This window comes from Amblyraja radiata, chromosome 5 (assembly GCF_010909765.2).
Source record: "Amblyraja radiata isolate CabotCenter1 chromosome 5, sAmbRad1.1.pri, whole genome shotgun sequence".
Taxonomy (NCBI): Eukaryota; Metazoa; Chordata; class Chondrichthyes; order Rajiformes; family Rajidae; genus Amblyraja; species Amblyraja radiata.
In genome coordinates this window covers 49,370,152-49,389,978 of record NC_045960.1, presented here as the reverse complement: position 1 = coordinate 49,389,978, position 19,827 = coordinate 49,370,152, and the positions used below count along the sequence as shown (strand labels likewise).

Genomic DNA, 19,827 nt, shown 5'->3' with positions numbered 1-19,827 from the left:
CAGCTCTATGCTGCACCACTGTGCCACCCTGGGTGATAATCTTTCTAAATTTTGTTATTACAAATTGGGGAAGAATATTGGGTCTTCTTAACAGTTCTGATGCAAGATCAATGACCTGAAATATTAACTATGTTTCGCTCTGTACAGCTTCTGACAGATCCATTTCCAATTTTCAGCAGCTGAAGTTTTTGAGTATGTTTGACACAGATGTTTCTAATTTTGATTGTGGTTCATTCTCAGTTTGCAAGTCTCAAGCTAATCTTGCCACCGTTCACTCTTTCCCCAACTGCTTTTCTCCAGCCACCTGCATTCCCCCAACAACCACCAATGGTTCATGTTTGTAATTTTTGCACTTAATTTACTCAAATCTTTGAACATAGTTTATTTAGCTGGTGCTAACCTCTTTTAAAATGTTTTAGCAGGATGTTTTTGCATTCAGTGAAAGATGAGACTAGCGTTGTAAGAAGATAACAGATATTCAAGTTTCCTGTGTTGTCGTAAAAATGTAGCCACATGTCAGTGCATTATCTGCTTTTTTTAAAGTGATTTATATCTTTAAGTAGGCTTACATGTGAGAAAGAGAAGCACTGCACCTTATTTAGAATTCTTTTTACATAGTTACAAAGATCTTGCAGCCCAATCGTGATGTTTTTCTACAACTTGGTAATGGTTTGATTGCCCCAGCTTAAGACGAACAGAAGATGAATGGAGAAACAAAAAGCTGCAGATGCTGGTTAATACACAAGAGGACACAGTGGAGTCAGGCAGAAATCCTGGAGAACATGGATAGGTGAAGTTTTGTGCCGAGATCTTTCTTCAGAAGAAGCGTCTCGGCCCAAAACATCACCTATCTATGTCCTCCAGGGTGCTGCCTGACCCGTTGAGTTACTCCAGCATTTTATGTCCAGAAAATGATTGAATAAGTTTTCCTTTGTTATACACTGTATGCTAAATTGAAAGAATCATCCATTCATAGTGTTATAAATCCACAATGCTATGCAGGGGTTAGACACAAAATGCTTGAGTAACTCAGCAGATCAGGCAGCATCTCTAGAGAAGAGGAATAGGTTAGGTTTTGGGTCGAGACCCTTCATCAGACTGAGAGCTCAGAGCTTCAGATGGCCATGTTTAGAAAGAGTGTAAATGCTCAACAAAGCTCAAGCAGCTCCTGCAACCTTTTCTATTGCAGTCAGTCCTCATGATGTGGTCTTCTCTGTATCAGTGCAGACTGGGCGATCACTTTGTTGATCACCTATACTTTCGGAAGATGGCCATCTGATGCTCCTGATTGGAAAATCATTTTATTTCCCCTTCCCATGCCCACACCAACCCATGTGTCCTCGTATTCCCCAAATGGCATGAATATTGAATCCTCCAGTTTCATGTAACCTGTTCTCTGTCCCTTTTCTGATCAAGCCTGGTCCTTATACACACTTCTTTCCAACTCCCTGCCTCCCCCAGCCCTCTATCATCCAGTTTTATTCCCCTCCCCTCGCATTCCATTTGCCCATTACCCACATACTCTATCAACTGGGTCCCTGACCATCAATGTTCCCATTTGTCTCCCTTATATGAGTGTGTTTCCTTTCTTATCATAATCTATCATTCCCTACCACTTGGTGCCTCCATCTATCACCTCCTATTCACTATTTCCTAACCCCCACTCCATGTGACGGAGTACACCAAACATGGAACATCATGATGCAGCTATACAAGGTTATGATAAGATCATGCTTGGAGTACTTTCTGTAGTTCTGGTGTCCCAGCTAGAGGAAAGATGACATTAAGTTGGAACGGGTGCAGAAGAGATTCGCCAGGACATTACCTGGGTTTGAGAACGAGTTATAGGGAAAGGTCGGGTAGGCTGAAACTATTTCCTGGAGCATAGAAGTTTGAGGAGTGACCTTATTGAGGTGTACAAGATCATGAGGGGTATTGATAAGGTGAACGCACACATTATTTTTCTGGGGAAGAGGATTCTGAAATTCAAGGCCGCAGACTTGAGATGGGAGGGGAAAGATTTAAGAGGGACATCTTTTTCCCTCTGTACTTGGAATGAGATGCTGGAGAAAGCTATAGAAGCTATACATTTATGACTTTTAGAAGACATTTGGACAGATACATGGATAAGAAGCATTTAGAGAGCTGAGGGGCCAAATGAGGCAAGGTCAGTATGCCAACTTGGTCGGCATGGACAAGGTGGGTCAAGTGGCCTGTTTCCATAGTGGTATAGCTCAATGATTCTATTTCTGAATAAGTCGCTGCTGGTCATTAATAAGGTTTGTTTGTTAATTTGGAATTTGTCTGAAAAATAAAATAGCTGCATGGTTATCAGGCCCAGGGTCACCCTCACTCTCTGGAATCTCACCTCAGGTTTGATTCTTCAAAAAAATATTGTACACATGGCACTTTGCTGCTCATGGCTGCATGGTGGAAATCAAGAAAAACACCAAGCAATGTGATAGTTTATATTTTGGGACATGTCACGTTTACTTTCACATCAGGAAGGGCTACTTGGATGCATTACAAGGTTCCCAGAAGTACAGATATTCATAGCGGGCACTCATACCCCTATCGTCACTTCTTCAACTACTTGCTTCGATGAATGTCCTTTGCCCACGAGGACTGGCTCCAGCTTGTGGCACCCTTCAGAAATCAATGCGGGTTCATCTGGTTCCCTGGCAAGTCTCTTGTCACCCATCGCATATTCCTTGTACACACTCATTCCATGCCAGCACTCCCCAATATCTGAAGAAGTTCAGAATTTATTTTCAGGGCAGCTTTGTGAAATTAGTGTGTTGGGGGTATGTATGAAAATTGACCTCAAATGTCACATGTACCTGAAACTGAGTGGTCTGACATGAGGAAGCCTGAGAGTACAAATTTGAAATTTGGGCTAAATAATGACACAATTTCCTTTTGGAGACTTTGGAACAAGCATTAAGGGAATTACTGACACCATTTGGTAATGGTATTGGTTCATTGTTGTCATATGTACTGAAATGCAATGAAAAATGTTATTTTATGTACAGATTATACCATGCATGAGTACAACAGGTAGTGCAAAAGCGTGAAGAATATAGTGTTTCAGCTACAGAGTGAGTGCAGAAAGAACAAAAAAAAAGTGCAAGGGCCGCAACAATGTAGATTGGGAGCACATCCTTGGCATATGAAATAACTGTTCAAGAGTCTAATAACTCTTCTCTATAATTCCCTCACCATCTTCCAATAATAATTCCCTCACCATCTTCCAGTCCCGCCTCAAGACCCATCTCTTCACCTCTGCCTATCCTTAGCCCCACGTCCCCCTCCCTTTTCATCTGTGCATTAATTGCCTCATATTGTGTTTTGAATTGAATTCTGTCTTTACTTTGTGTACTAGTCATGTCTCTACTATTTATTTCATTCCCCTTACATGTTTTTCCTCTACCTGCTAAATTTTTGTAAGGTGTCCTTGAGGCTCTTGAAAGGCACCCATAAATAAAATGTATTATTATTATTATTATTAATAACAGCAGAGAAAAAGCTGTTCTTGAATCTGGTGGTACTTCCCTCAGGCTTTTGTATCTTCTGCCTGATGGGAGCAGGGAGAAGAGAGAATGACCAGGACATAGTGGTCCTTGATTGCGTTGACTGCTTTCCTGACAGTATGAAGTATGGATGGAGTCGATGAGGAGAGACAGGTATACACGATGGACTGGGCTCCATCCACAACTCGCTATAATTTATTTCAGACTTGGGCAGAGCAATTGCAACAATCTCCAGGATACTACCATTACTTGTCTATGCAATACCTTTGTTTGCTCTCCCAAAATGCAGCAACTCACATTTATCAGGATTACATTTTATTTGCCATTGCTCCATTCAATTCTCCTCCTGATCAATAGCCTTAGATAACCTTTCTCGCTGTCTACAACATCACCAGTTTTCATCCATCTTATCCCATACCTGTCTGGTACCCACAGTTGATTACTATGTTTCGTAGTTTGTCTACTACCTGAGCCCATTAAGGAAGCTTTCTCTCTCTCCCAATCATATTTTACTTAATCTATAAAACTAAAAGTCTCATCTTGACCAAATCCTGTCTGCACTGTATATAAATTTTAGAAAAAACCCTACCCTATATCGCTATGATTTTTGCCCATCTTACTCACAGTCCTCCTCTAGCCCTGAGGATTTTACTGATCGATGAAAAAAAAAGATTATGAGTGTTTAAAACATCTTGAGATCAGCTGATTGGTCATCTCACCTGTCAATCATCATAATGAAAGTAACACCCCTTCCAGTGGGGGGGGGGGGGGGGGGGCAGGACTATAAAACCCCGGATGCCTGAACGTGAGTCAGTCACTCTGGAAGATCGCGAGGGAGAGGCCACAACCGTGATTCTAAGTTGTGAATCAACTGAACTGTGAGTCTGCAATGTACTTGCAATAAATCATTTGTTAGCCCTTAATGAAAATGAAATGAGTTGTTTGGCCTGCCCTGTGCTTGAAACTGCAATGGAAATGGAAATGAAATGAAAATGCAATGAGCTGTTTGGCCTGCACTGTGCTTGAAACTTCAATGGAAATGAAATGAAAATGCAATGAGCTGTTTGACCTGCCCTGCACTTGAAACTGCAATGTAAATGGCAATGAAATGATGGGGAGAGACAGGTATACACGATGGACTGGGCTCCATCCACAACTCGCTATATAATTTATTTCAGACTCGCACCATGCTGATAGTTCCCCCCCCAACCCCCCAACTGGCCATCAATATTAGAATTGGTGGAGAGGTGGAATATTGCGTTGGGGGACCAGCCCTCCCACTTAACAGGTTCCACTTAGTCTAGTGTGACATATAATGTTTCCCAAGCATTTAAAGATTTGTCATTCGAGAGACTTTGTGGGTAGATAACAAATGCTATGTTGTCATTGGTAAAAACCAAGGTATGCTATAGTCAGTTCCATTTGTACACAGTGTCACCACGGCAGTCTTTTAGGAAGCACCTGTTTCTTATTTGGTTGCCCTTTCCACTCTGAATCAGATGGCTCTGGTTCAAGGCTTACTCCAGAGATTTGAACAAATATTCATGCAAACACTGAAGTGCATTACTCTGGGGGTTCTGCAACTTCTGACATCTTGTCTTTTAGATGAGACATCAAACTAAAATCTTGTCTGCTTGCTCAAGCGAACATAAAGGACCCCATGATACTGGTTAGCAGAAGAGCAGAGGGAGGTATTCCTGATGTACTGGGCTGTTTACCTAACTACAAATTATCCGATCATTATCACGTTCCTGTTAATGGAAGTTTTCTGTGTGTAGTTCTGTGCATCGGATAAGAGCTACTTAATTAACAGCAGGCACTTTGCAATGTCTTTAAAGGAATAAGAAAGACAAATAATTGCATTTTCCTTAGTCTGCACAACTGGTGTTAACCTAAATAAATTGAAACTATCAGCATGGTGCAGGCTTTATATCATGAAAACTTTACATCCATGTAGAAACTAGTGACTCTTCGCCACAGATTAATTACTGTTGAGATGCAGTAACTGTTGTTATGTTTGCCAGACTTCAGGGCAGAATTCCACAGCGAATGAGCTGAGTAATCAGCTAAACTGCATTTTATTTTGTTGGTGTTCAGGAGATAGAAGTATTGATCAGCACACCATGAAAATTCCCTGTTTCTTTGATGAACGCTCGGGGATATGGGGAGAAATGCTGGAGTGGCTGAATAAAGAATAACACTTGGGATTTATTAACAGGCAATAATCTCATCAGAGGGATTAGCTAATGATAATAAATCACCATAACCTTTTTCAGTTATGTCAAACTAGAGAATGTTTGGTAATCCACTTTTTTTTTTAACACATTTTTTACATTCATTTAATGAATTTTGAAAGGAAGCCAGTTTATCTATGAAATTGTTGTTTCCTTAAATGAATGTTGAGTTAAAAATGCCTTGAAAACAATTTTGCCTGTAAATGTTGTAAAATGAAATGATAGTATTGATTTTGGCATATCTCAGTCATTTTCGCTTATTTGGAGACTGAAAACAATTTTAAATCAGTGAATGGGAGCAATGGGAGTACGATAATGAAAGCTGTTCCTCATCTAAAAATGTTCCACCTGCGTGACTACCACCTACTGTGTTCTTGGTCTTTTGTTGTAAATCCTTTTAATATTTGTGTCAGTATTGGTAGCCAATCAGTTTGCTACACCCGCCCTTAACTTTTGCAGTGATATTTGGACTTGTCTGTTCTCCCTGCAAAATGAGCCAACAATCTTCACCAGTACCGTTAATCATACAATACAATACAATACAATACGGTTTATTTGTCACATTGCACAAAGAGTGCAAGTGAAATGGATATGTCAGCAGCGATACAATGATAAAGAGTACACACAAAAACACAATAAAAATTTAACATAAACATCCACCACAGCATTCATCACTGTGGTGGAAGGCACACAATTTGGCCAGTCCTCCTCCATTTTCCCCCGTGGTCGGGACCTCAACCCTCCGCAGCCGCCGCTGCGGGCGTCCAGATGGTAAGGACAAGGTACGAGTCCAGGTAAGTCCAGAGTCGGCTCTTCCCCACCGGAGACCGCGGCTTTAAGTTGGTGTAGGCATCTAACCAGTGAAGGGGCAAAAATGCCATTATATAGTGAATGAAAACATGACCCGTGGAAAGAAAATGTACACTATGGCAGAAATCTTCTGAGTACAGGTGCACAACCTTTTATCCGAAAGCCTTGGGACCAGACACTTCTCGGATTTCGGAATTTTTCGGATTTCCGAATGGAAGTTTTTAGCGTAGATTAGGTAGGTAGCGCGGGCGGCTTGAAAAGTCTGGAGCGGCTGCCTCCTCCCCGGAAACCGGGGAATCATTGTAAATCATTGCTTAAATGTTAGTCAGTTAGTTTGGAGGGATTTTATGTGGTGGGGATGGTGAAGGGGGAAACTTTAATTCTTAGTCCCCTACCTGGTCGGAGAGGCAGGGAGCGGGCAATGCCTTACCGGGTCGCCGTGCAGTAAGCTCCGGAGCGCTGTGGCCGCCGACTCCCAACATCGCGGAGCTGGGGGCTGCGGGTGTCCGGCCGCGGGCGGCGCCGGTTGTAGCTCCGACCCCGGCAACTCTACCCCTGGCTGCGCGGCGCTCCAAATCCAGCGCCGCCTGCGGCCGGACGCCTGCAGCCCCAGCTCCGCGATGTTGGGAGTCGGCGGCGTCGCAGCGCTGGGATACCAGCGGGGAGTGGGCAATGCCTTACCGGGTCGCCTTGCGGCAAGCTCCGGAGCACTGTGGCCGCCGACACACAACATCGTGGAGCTTTAGAGTCATAGTGTGATACAGTGTGGAAGCAGGCCCTTTGGCCCAACTTGCCCACACCGGCCAACATGTCCCAGCTACACTAGTCCCACCTGCCTGCACTTGGTCCATATCCCTCTAAACCTGTCCTATCCATGTATGTGTCTAAAGGGCCTGTCCCACTTTCACGACTTAATTGAAAACCTCTGCCAAGTTTAAAGGACCTAAAAAAAAATTAAGATTGTGGTAATCTACGAACTCCTACGACCTTCCACGACTATGTTCACGAACTCGTACGAGTATGGCTACGAATTTCCACGACTATTTTGATGCCCTCCTTATGAGTAAAAAGTTGCAATTTCTTTCATCCCGTCAATTTTCTTTTACTCGTGGACATTTTTTATCGGGCTGGAAAAAACGTCCCGACTTACCTGATGCCACGAGTGCCTACGGCTGGCATAACGAGCCGCTACGATATATCTACAAACTCCTACGGACTCGTTACGAACATTCTGCGAATTTGAATCAAGGGGAAAACTCGGTAGAATTTGTGAATAACTCGTGAAAGTGGGACAGGCCCTTTACTGTTTCTTAAATGTTGGGATAGTCACAGCCTCAACTACCTCCTCTTGCACCTTGTTCCATACACCCATCACCCTTTGTATGAAAACACTACCCCTCAGATTCCTGTTAAATCTTTTCCCCACCTTGAACCTATGTCCTCTGGTCCTCGATTCCCCTACTCCGGGCAAGAGACTCTGTGCATCTACCCGATCTATTCCTCTCATGATTTTATACATCATGATTTTGTATACAATAGACAATAGGTGCAGGAGTAGGCCATTCGGCCCTTCGAGCCAGCACCGCCATTCAATGTGATCATGGCAGATCATCCCCAATCAGTACCGCTTACCAGTATAAAATCACCCCTCATCCTCCTGCGCTCCAAGGAATAGAGACCCAGCCTACTCAACCTCTCCCTACAGCTCATACCCTCTAGTCCTGGCAACATCCTCATAAATTTTCTCTGAACCCTTTCAAGCTTGATAATGTCTTTCCTATAACATGGTGCCCAGAACTGAACACAATATTCTAAATGCAGTCTCACCAAAGTCTTATACAACTGCAACATGACCTCCCAACCTCTATACTCAATACTCTGACTGAAGGCCAATGTACCAAAAGCCTTTTTGACCACCTTATCTACCTGCGACTCGACCATCAGGGAACCATTGTTGGTTGACCACTACTCTGTGCCTTGAAACTGATTATGTGAGAATTGCCATTCCTCCTAATAAATAAACACCTCAGTTTAGTGTAATTGATAGATACAGAACGGAAAAGGCCATTTGCCCCACGGACCAGCGATCCCAGCACACTAACAGTATCCTACACACACTAGGAACAATTTACAATGGTATCAAGCCATTTAGCCAACAAACTTGTACATCTTTGGAGTGTGGGAGGAAACCGGAACACCCGGAGAAAACCCTTGCAGGTTACATAGAGAGCATACAAACTCTGCACAGACAACACCCGTAGTCAGGATCATCCCCGATTCTCTGGCATTGCAAGGCAGCAACTCTACCACTGCGTCACCGTGCCACCCTGTTTAAAATAGTTGTTGAAGTTTACTTGAATTTCTATTTCTATCTTAATTATCTTTATTTTATATCCTGCAAAACATTTTAAAAGGTTAGTTAGGTTGGCTTTTTGCCTCTTGGTTTGCTATATTTGTGAATTCTTCAATGTGATTGACTACTTGATATTATGACAACTGGTTTATTTAACACCTGACAGCAACTAGCATTGGAAGAAGTGAGATCCAAACCATCATGTCTGCTTGATTTTTGTGTGCACCTTTCTTCACTGATGCTTTGCCATTGATCACAAAATCATACCATAATCTTTTTCTCATTAATGGCCGCACTGGTCATCTGATCAGTTTGCTACTCCTTCTCTTTTCTTTATATTTCTGGTCTATGGTGCCTCCTTCAACCTACATAAACTCATTCATATACCGTACCCTTCTGTCCATTTCTTTCTTATGGTTAGGCCATGGCTTGAGTATTGTTTTCTGTTGTGGACACCACCTTTTCGGACAGAAGATCCTTGAGGGGATGGACAGGAGATTTACCACTATGGTTCTAAAATGAGGGGTTCTAGCTGAAGTGTTAGAGAGGAAAAGCTTTGATCATTCATCTTGGTGAAGCGAGTTGCAGAAGGCTAAAATGAAATACAAATTATGACAGGTTTAGATGCTAGATCAAGCTGATGGTACAAGTAGGTGACATTTGATTTTGTGCAAGATGCACAGAGGGATGTGAAGATGATTTGTGTTTTACTCAACGAATGTACTGACCTGGAACTCACTGGCTGCAACGGTGGTGGAACCAGAGGTGATAAATGAATTCAAAAGAAAATTGGACAGGCACTTAAAAGAAATAAACATCCAGGGAAATGGACTGAGTGAATTGCTACTTAGACAGCTGCCATGAACCTGATGGGCTTAATGAGCACCTGCTGTGCTAAAGGTGAGATAGACTGAGGAGGAAAATTAACATTTTAAGCATTTACACCAGGTAAAAAGCATTTTTGTTTCATTGTCATGTTTAGTTTCTGTGTATATATTAGGTACCTAATTTAGCATGCAAGCACAATGAATGCAGCTCAATCACTGGGCCTAGTGTGATTTGCTGGCACAAAGTGAGGGTAAGAGAAACTACACAAGTAGCTGGAAGTTGTAGATTTTACTGTCACGTTTGGAGATTCAGATCAACATTATTTCATTTTTATATTGCATGTGAATGACAGTTAAAGCCCCTGTCCCACTTTCACGACATACACGACCTCTGCCGAGTTTGCCCTTGACTCATACTCGCAGCATGGTCACCACGAGGTCGTAGCAGGTCGTGATGCTTGTCGTAGGTACTCGTGGCATCAAGTAGGTTTTTTCTAGCCTGATAGAAAATGTCCACGAGTAAAAAAAAGGTTGGCATGGAAAAAAATCGATACTTTTTACTCATAGGTAGGTCGTGATGCTCATCGTAGGTGGTCGGAGGCAGTTGAAGGTAATAGCTCCAGGGTGAAAAAAAAGTCAGTAGAAAAAAAAGGTTATTTAAACAGCAGAACGTCACCTCTGTCGCTCCAAGGCATGTTCATTCATAGCTGGAGAGTTTTTTTGGAGAGGAGACTTGTGTTTTAGAGATGGCACCAAAAAGGCAGCAGCGCAGGGGGAGGGCACAACCCTAAAAAAAACTGGCCATGCAGGTGTTGCCCACCCAAGAGGAGGAGTGGCAGGAGGTGTTGCCACAGGAGGTGATAGTGCAGGAGGAGGTAGCCCTGCATGAGAGACCCCTGGGGGAGGAGATCAGGGTGGTAGTATATGTCCCCACCACCACCCCATCCTTCACTGCCTCATTTGAAGGCAGCCAAGCAGCCCTTTCTCCTGTGTCTGACACAGCATCTGAGGCAGATGCCCCATTGGTGGTGAGGGAGGGCTGGAGGAAAGCTATGCCCTACACCTTCACCAGGCAGCAGGAGGGGGACCTTGAGGAATGGTTCCAGCAGAATGCCATCCTGTACGAAAAGGAAAATGAGGGGTACAGGGACAAGAATGGCATGCTTGCCATCTACTGCCCTACATGTGTGCTTAAAGTTCCATCTTTTGTCAAAGCCCAGCGCCACTCTCTTCCAGTCATCTGGTGCACTGGGACAGTCCATCACATAATCTCCATTCACCCATTGAGACCTCTTCTTGTGCTTCCTCTTCACCCTTGCTCTTCCCCTTCTGCCTTTCTTAAAAGGCTGCTGAAGCAAAAGGGCTACTGCAAACAGCAGTAAAACGTACATGGTGGAAGCCAGTCTTCAACATAGTCGAAGGAGGTCGAAGGAGGTCTTCGACATAGTCGTGGAAGGTCGTAGGTTACCGCGACCTTTTTTTTTTTTTTTTTTTTTTTTTTAAGGTCGTTCAAGGTCGTCAGACGTCGCGAATTAGGTCATGAAAGTGAGACGGGGGCTTAAGGAGTTGATGAGACATTAGGTGGTAGGAGGTAAGAGTGACTGGAACTCTTTGTTTGATATAAGATACAGGGCAAAGTTGTTTGGTTGGTCGGCCTGTTTACATGTTGCATTTCTTATATTGAGAATTAAACACTTTAATTAAGTATATGAATTTCACAAATGGATCAGGTATTTGAATCACATTCTAGAGAACCCACCTGTAGAGAAAGCATTCTCACTTATGGCTCACTTTAGTTGTACCAAAAGTGGTCATATGAGGAATATTTGTGTACTGGCAGCACTTGCATTGTCCAAGCACACTTAAGTCTTCTCCATTACAAGATCTATCTTCACATGAGAGAATTAGATAGAGCTCTTGAAGAAAGTGGAATCAGGGGATATGGTGAGAAGGCAGGAACAGGGTACTGAATATGGATGATCAGCCATGATCACAGTGAATGGTGGTGTTAGCTCGACGGGCCGAATGGCCTACTCCAGCACCTATTGTCGATTGTGATCACCACAATGGAAAACCACGGACCATTACTTGTACTGTCATTAATTTGTTTTGCACTAATGTCTTGTTTTTGCAGTCTTTTTTAAACTTTCTTACAGAATATATGCGTAATTCATTCCTAATTTATGTTTTTGTGTGTGGTCTGAGTGTGTGTGCGTGTGCATGTGATGCTACTGTGCGAATGATTTTCAGTGTACCTGTACCTCACCACACATGTGCCTATGACAATAAACATGACTTGTTTTACCATTATATTTAATTTGATATATAATAACTTAGAAGGAACTAATTCAGCATTGTACATATTCTCATTAAATATCACAGTTGCTTTAAAAGTTTCAGTATGGATTTCACACGTAAATTAGTATGCTTGATAAATTGATATTTTGTTTCCCCTATTCTCTACCTCAGTTAGAATTGATCTTGTCTGTTCTGGAAGCTTTTGTTTGGCAGAAACAGAAGTCTGCATTTAAAATTGTCTCTGCCAGGAATATTATTTTTTATCCCTCATTGCGGAAGAACTCTATAAATTAGTTTTTCAAATTCTGGCAAATGGCCAATTTTTGTGTGAATTCATTTAACTTGACTAATCTGACAGCAGCGTGACAGTGAATAGCTGCAGTAATGTGCCTGTAGAATTTTGTCTGCTGTAATAAAGCATATAATAACACAGAAAATTATTGATGAACGTCCCTTAAGATGAATGTGCAGTTACATGTTTCACTTGCAAATGTCAAAGGTTTCCATGGTAATTTCTTCTTGGAAGCCTTCCTTTGTGCTTTCAGTTGTAAATATGTGTCTCAAGCTTGCCACCTACATTTGGTAGCTGGTAACAGATTTAGTAACCTCAGTATCTCCTTCAGTAACCGTACAATTGCAAAAAAAGGTTTTTCGGACCTTTGCAATGAATTTGATATTTTCCCTTTCCCCAAAGTATATACTTGCTGTTGAGGGAAGGTCTCAAAACTCTTCAAAGCTGCTCACTTGCTGGTCCTAGAAATAACATTGCAGTGATTCAGAATTGTGTGGAAGTACCATGGATCGTATTTCCAGAATCTTTTTCTTACGGGTGTTCTAAATTTGTTAATAAAATTGTGTAGACTTTATAAAACAGTGACATGTTTGTGTAGCACAGCACACTTGGCTCCCATGTATATCAAAGAGATTTTCAATTCTTATCCGGTTGATGGCAGAAAGAAAGGTGTGGAGAAAAAAAATGTTTTGATCCAACTGACCAAACTGAGGGGACTGGTCGACACACAATGCTGGAGTAACTAAGCGGGACAGGCAGCATCTCTGAAGGGAAGGAATGGGTGACATTTGGGTCAAGACCCTTCTTCAGTCTGAAGAAAGGTCTCGACCCAAAAATGTCACCCATTTCTTCTCTCCAGAGATGCAGCCTGATCCACTGAGTTAGTTACTCCAGCATTTTGTGTCTACCTTTGATTTAAACCAGCACCTGCAGTTCTTTCCTGCACAAACGAAGGAGACTCACTGACGTCCGAGGAAGGGTTGTTCCTTCTCCACAATTGGTGGTGAAGATAACAAACTAAAAACAAGAGCAAAGTGTTCATGTTCAACGTATAACCAAACTCTCTACATATAGGTTTATTGCTACAAATTATGTTTTGTTTTTAATGTATTTTCTATTTTGCTAAATTATGTGCACTATATTTAGGCAAACCAATTCCAAATGACACAATGCAAGTTTTTAATTTGCTTCTCTGCGTGACCATTAATCATTGTTTTTCTATCTTGAGCATTCATGTAGTTTACAATACTTCTGATCTAAACATGATTCAATATGATTCTGTGGATTCAGCATTACATTTCATGCAGAAATAACGACATCAGAAATTCAGTTCATTTTAAATTCTACTTCCAACAACTGTAATATTGTATGATCCAAAATGACATTTCACATATACTTAAATGATGCAGTAAATGTTGAAAATACCCTGGAGGTTAGGTAGTATCTGAGGAGAGAGAGAGAGTCTAGTTGATAATCCTTTTAGCTGACCAATGGTACAACCCTCCTCATAATTTCTTATGTATTCTTTTCCTGTGTGACTAATAATGTGAAGTTGCTAGAATAACTCTTGACGAAGGTTAACGTGGGCTAAATGTAATGCAGTGCTTAAAGTAAGTGAAGTGTGAATTTAAAAAATATATACAATTTCAGCAATTGGCTGCTTTCAAAACTTTCAGTAGCCTTTTATAATATTCAACTTTTTTTTTTTAACTAACATGCACCACATACTCTCTGTCCTGGCAGACTGTGTATGATTTTAAGCCCACATGTTTTCCAGTTGTACTTTGCTGTGCATGTCTGCAGTCTGTATGTGGTAACTGCATATGAATTGCAGACAGTAATATGCATGAAAATATTTCAACCAATCTTTTGATGATTGCTTAATCTGAGATTTATTCTAAATGTAATCTTAAATGGTGGTCAGAGATTAACACATCTTTAACTGCATTATTGGTACCAATTTTAGTCTGATGGATCAGTTTTTAAAAGTTTTTTTTAAACAGTATTATTTTAAAATATGAAAGCATTATTAATCAAACCGTTCCAAGGATTAATATTGGAAGGTTTGCTTGTTCTATCATCGCCTGGACTAAACTATTTCATGCTCCCCATTCTACCATTCGTAAATTCAAGGTCTTCCACAAAATTCATTGACCAATGTTCCACCATCCTTACCAGTCACCTACTGCTTTGGCCTGCATGATTTAAATAAGAAATTCTCATTCTTCTTGGCAGATTCCTCCGCAATCTTGCCTCACCTTAACTCTGTAATTTGCACACTTCTAATTCTGGGCCCTTGTGTTTCACTTATTTTAATCACTCCCTAAATAATTATTTTAATCATTAGCACCCATTCCTTCAGATGCTAAAGCCTTAACCTTGGAATTCCCTTAAATCTCCTTCATCCATTGAGAATGTTTTTAAACCTATTTATTTGACCAGGTCTTTGATCACTTGCCTTAATATCTATCTATTTGGCTTGGCCTCCCACTTTGTGTTATTATTCTCTTGTAAATCACCTAAGGATGTTTCATGTTTACAGTTTCCCTCTAAATGCAAGGGATTGTTGAAATCTAAACAATTAGCATCTGCAAGTGTCAAGCTAAAATGGGTTGGACTGTTTTATGGGAATAATTACTAAATATTACACAATGGTGCTTTGTGCTGAAAAAGAACTCAGATTTTTAATCTGTGCTTGGAATTATTTCATTTTTCCTGGCTTCGGCTATAACATTAGTTAATATATGAACTGTCAGTAATATGCTGTAAGCGGGAGAATGATTTTATAGCCTCACACTGTGCTTCATTTTGAGAATATCTGTCAGAACTTGCTGGTTAATGTACCTGTTTTTTCAGATCACGTATCTATTGGAGGGCTTGGAGACAGCTTTTATGAATATTTGCTCAAGGCATGGTTGATGTCAGACAAGACTGATGAAGAAGCCCGGAAAATGTATTATGATGCGGTTCAGGTAAACACAGCATTTTAATCTTCTGCCTAGTCTCTTGACAATACAAGTGCATATATAGTTCATAAAATGAAAAGAAATGCAGAAAATCTAAACCATTGGGTGCTTATATATGACGTTATAAATTATAACTTAAATATATTATGGATTTATTTTAAACTTGATAAGTACTTGCGCCGAACTGTTGCTTTATGTATGCTTTCTTTACCCCCATTTACAGAATGATACAGCAATCTATCTCAATAAAGGAATTTATCTTGCACATCAAAGGATATTGTGCAGAACACTTTAACATTACAAAAGACCATGTCACTTTAATAAAATAAGAAGTTACCCAAGTAATAAATGAAATGAATAATGAATTCTGTATAACAATGAAACCTTAGTGCATTGTAAATTCCAATTTGCAATATTATCTATATTTACTGCAAGAACTTTTTATATAGCTTAGGTTCATTGAAAAAACATCAATTATTGTTTTTAGACTTCTTTCAAATGAATAAATGCAATATGACTGAACTGAGATACTGTATAATTCTATTTCTTGACCAAGACTAAACGAGTTTACAATAAAATACAAAGTGCTGGAGTAACTCAGAAGATCAGGCAGCATCTCTGGAGTAAGTGGATAGGTGACATTTTGGGTTGAGACCTTTCTTCAGATTGAGTCTGAAGTAGGGTCACAACCCAAAATGTTACCTATCCACATCCTTCCGAGATGAAGCCTGACCCACTGAATTACTCCAGCGCTGTCTTTTTTTTTGTAAAAACAGCATCTGCAGTTCTTTCTATTTGCAGATTGCATGTGTATCTGTTTCCCTTCAATTAACCTGGTACTACATGAATTCCAGTGTGCTAAATGTACTTGAACAAGCAAAGCCATTGCATAATATTTAGCTGAAATCTGTTATCACAGTGGGTTTGGTGTAATTGTCATTTGCTTCTCTGCTAAAGTTTCATGCAACTCTAAGATCAGGGCAGGACAATTTGGCTACATATTCCTGATTATTTTAACTATGGATGTGAATTTTATTTTCAGTTTGCTACCTGAATTTCACATTTTTAGCGCAATTCCTGCAACATATTAAATCAGGTAGCACTGTGGTACATGCACGGTGCATGCACACGTTTACGTTATGTGTATGTTAAATTGAAATATTGCATCTAGCTATATTCTCAATATTAATATGCCAGCCTTGACTTATTGGTAACACTCCTACATATGAGATAGAGGTCATGGGTTCAAACTCCGTTGCAAAGATTTGGGCATATTGTCCATACAGCCAATTCGATATTGTATGCCAACATTTTGCTGTTTTGTCCCATGAGATTTTACACTGATATATCTGCCCTTCTGGCAAAATGTAAATGACACTATTCAAAAAGATCAACGCGTTTCCCTGGAATTCTGTCTGATAGTTAACCATCAGCCACATTTCTGAAACTGATTATCTGTTCATTTCACAGATGTTTGTGGGAACACTTTATGTTTCCATGCATTACGACTGTATCTATTCCTTCTCTCCAGAGATGCTGCCTGCCCCTCTGAGTTACAGTACTCCAGCTTTTTGTGTCTATCTTGTATCTAGACCTCATTGGTCTCCCATTGGCTGTTCAATGCTTGGTATGATATCAATATGTAACATTGAATATAAATACAAGGTTTATCTTTAAACAAAACCCAAGATCTACATTTTTGTTCATTCAAAAAAATGCATGCAGCATTTGTGTTAATAAATTCAATAATTCAGGCCAATTTTAACATCCCTGATTTGTTTGATCCAAGCCATTGAAAGAGTTTTGTATTTTTTTTCATAACATAGATTGTTGCCATACTTACCAGAGATAAAGTGTTGTAGTTCCATTTTTTTTATTTGACTATTGAAGAATTGACAGAAAGGATATTGTGCCCATGAGATTTCACACTGATACATCAGCCCATCTGGCATAATGTAAATGACTCTATTCCAAAAGTGTTAAATCACTTTGTAAACAGAGGTGAACGTAAGCTGGTACAGCACACCTTCAAGTAACTAACCAATGTAATTAGTATAAATAGGCTTAAGTCAGTAATGTTAGCAATATAATCATACCAGTAATATATTTAATTTACTTGTACCCCTTTCTGGAAGTCACACTCAAAATAAAGGAGGTGGACAAATGATTCTTAGCTGGACCCAACCCCTGATTTGGAGTGTTTTATTGCAAAGTTTTGAAGTAATTTGTGTTTGATGATATCAGAAACTCAGAAGAATGGGTGATTCATTGAGGGACAGAATAAACATTCATTCAAATTGGCCAAAGTATTAATAACTCCGATTAATAATTTGTTGCAAGGACCCCCACTGTGAAAGAGCAAAGTCCACACTAGATTTTTCATTTGAACAGAAATAATATTTATATTACTGCAAAATATATAACCAAGAAAACTCATGAGACAATATCTCTTTATTTACCAAGGCAATTGAGAAGCATTTGATTAGAAAATCCAATGGAGGCTTAAAATATATTGCTGAATGGAAAGGTGGCTTACTGGAGCACAAGATGGGACATCTGACCTGTTTTGCTGGAGGAATGTTTGCACTGGGGGCCGATGGCGCGCCTGAAGATAATAGTGGTCATCACATGGAACTGGCTGCTGAGATTGCAAATACTTGCCATGAGTCTTATGATCGTACAGGTGAGACTCATGTGATGAGTAATGTTTATTATCCTTTTATTCTCAATAATGATCTTCCCTTCCAATTATTTGCTGGGTGCTGTGCCTCTTTGTCTATTGGCAATTTCTTCAAGTATCTATTCCCCAAACACAAAGTATTACAATGGCAGGTTACATTGCAGTTGCATCTGATCCTTTTATCACCTTTATGGAATCTGCATGGTAGCAATTCCTGTAAAGATCTTTATAATGTACAGATGAAAGAGCATAGAAACAGCCTAATCATCCGAGGGTGTTTGTTTTGTTGAGGACCCAGAGCCCTGATCACTTTTAACCTTCCTATTCCAGGGCAGCAAACACTATTTTATCACTTCTTTAAATTTTGAAGTAACTTTCTAATAAGTATGTTCTGACAGATGGTAGATAGCGAGAATAATGGGGCACTGCAGTTTGTCACCTCCTGCTGGGTTCTGCTAAGGATTAAAACTCCAGGCTGGTTGAAGGATTAAAATGCAGATCCAGAGTTTAGCTGATATCATGAGATAATTTGCTCCAGACACCATGGGGATGTCTGCCTCTGGGAAAAATGCCATTGAAATAATATGAACAGAAAATTATATGGTTCTAAGAGCTTGTCTAGTTTAAAGGTGTAAATAAGAGGGTGGAATAACTTTCACGATGTGAAATCCCATAAAATGACCTACTGTGGAGTTAAAGCTAATTGCTATTTGTCAATGTGGCCAATTGTGTTACTGACATCTTTACTGTAATCCTGGAGTGATACATTATCACTACCTCCCCACCACCTCTGCCAACCTTCACATTCTGGCAGTCTGGCCATCAGGCCTGAATGAACCACAGTTTCTTCCAGTTAAACATTAAGCAGACTGAAATCATCAACTTTGGTACCTCGCCACAAATCATTTTGAAAATTGCGAGTGAAAAATCACAACCATAAAATATCTCAAATGTTTAATAAACAATTTAAGGATTTAGTAGGAGTATATTCAATAGTCCCTCCTTCCTACCTACCCTCCACTCCCAGAAAGAGGACAGGAGTGATTAGATAGAATCAGGTCATGCTCAAAAACTCCACTGCAGGCTAGTTGCCAACTCTATGCCGTTTGCTAATTAACTTGATGGCACCGTGCAGCTAGTGTTAACCGTGCTGATGAATAGCTGCTGCATTAGCAAGAAATCTAACATTGTGAGTGGGTAGCATAACTTCACTAGTTTAAACTACTCCAAATCTGTCTACACCTTTCAAAGGAGACATGCAGTGTGTCTGGAATAAGTGGCAGATTTTGGTGAATGTAACCTTAATAGAGAAAGGTACCCCGCATATACCCAGAGAAAAAAAATTCCTCTCAATATTCTGGTTGAGAACCTTTTTATTCCTCTTGTCTTTTACACTTCCAACAGCTTGCCCTCCTTCCTCTGTATCACCTTTAATCGTGCTTCTGGTCATATTACATTCCAAGTGCCGACCATCAGGACAGAGCTAATCTATGCAAAAGCTTTGAGGTCAGGATATGGCTCCTTAGTTCTCTCTGCTGCAGGAGATAGGTGGGTTTTGGACAATTACAATGTTGTTACCGGGAGCTTTGAGTTTAGGTTAGTTTAGAGATACAGCATGGAAACGGGTCCTTTGGCTCACCGGGTCTGCGCCGACCAGCGATCACCTCATATTAACACTCTCCTACATACACTGGGGACAATATTTACATATACCAAGCCAATTTACCTACATACCTGCACTTCTTTAGAGTGTGGGAGGAAACCGAAGATCTCAGAGAAAACCCATGCAGGTCACGGCGAGAACGTACAAACTCCGTACAAACAGCACCTGTAGAGG

At 40.5% G+C, this 19,827-nt stretch overlaps 1 protein-coding gene across 1 annotated transcript in view; it reads left to right on the top strand.

Annotated features, from left to right (window-relative positions):
* The window catches only part of man1a1 (mannosidase alpha class 1A member 1), a 432,971-nt gene that overhangs the window by 397,845 nt on the left and 15,299 nt on the right, over positions 1-19,827 (top strand). Inside the window, exons 8-9 of the mRNA XM_033021184.1 lie at positions 15,201-15,316; positions 17,774-17,993. Of these exons, the coding sequence (XP_032877075.1) occupies positions 15,201-15,316; positions 17,774-17,993 (336 nt within the window). The remainder of the gene's footprint in view (positions 1-15,200; positions 15,317-17,773; positions 17,994-19,827) is intronic.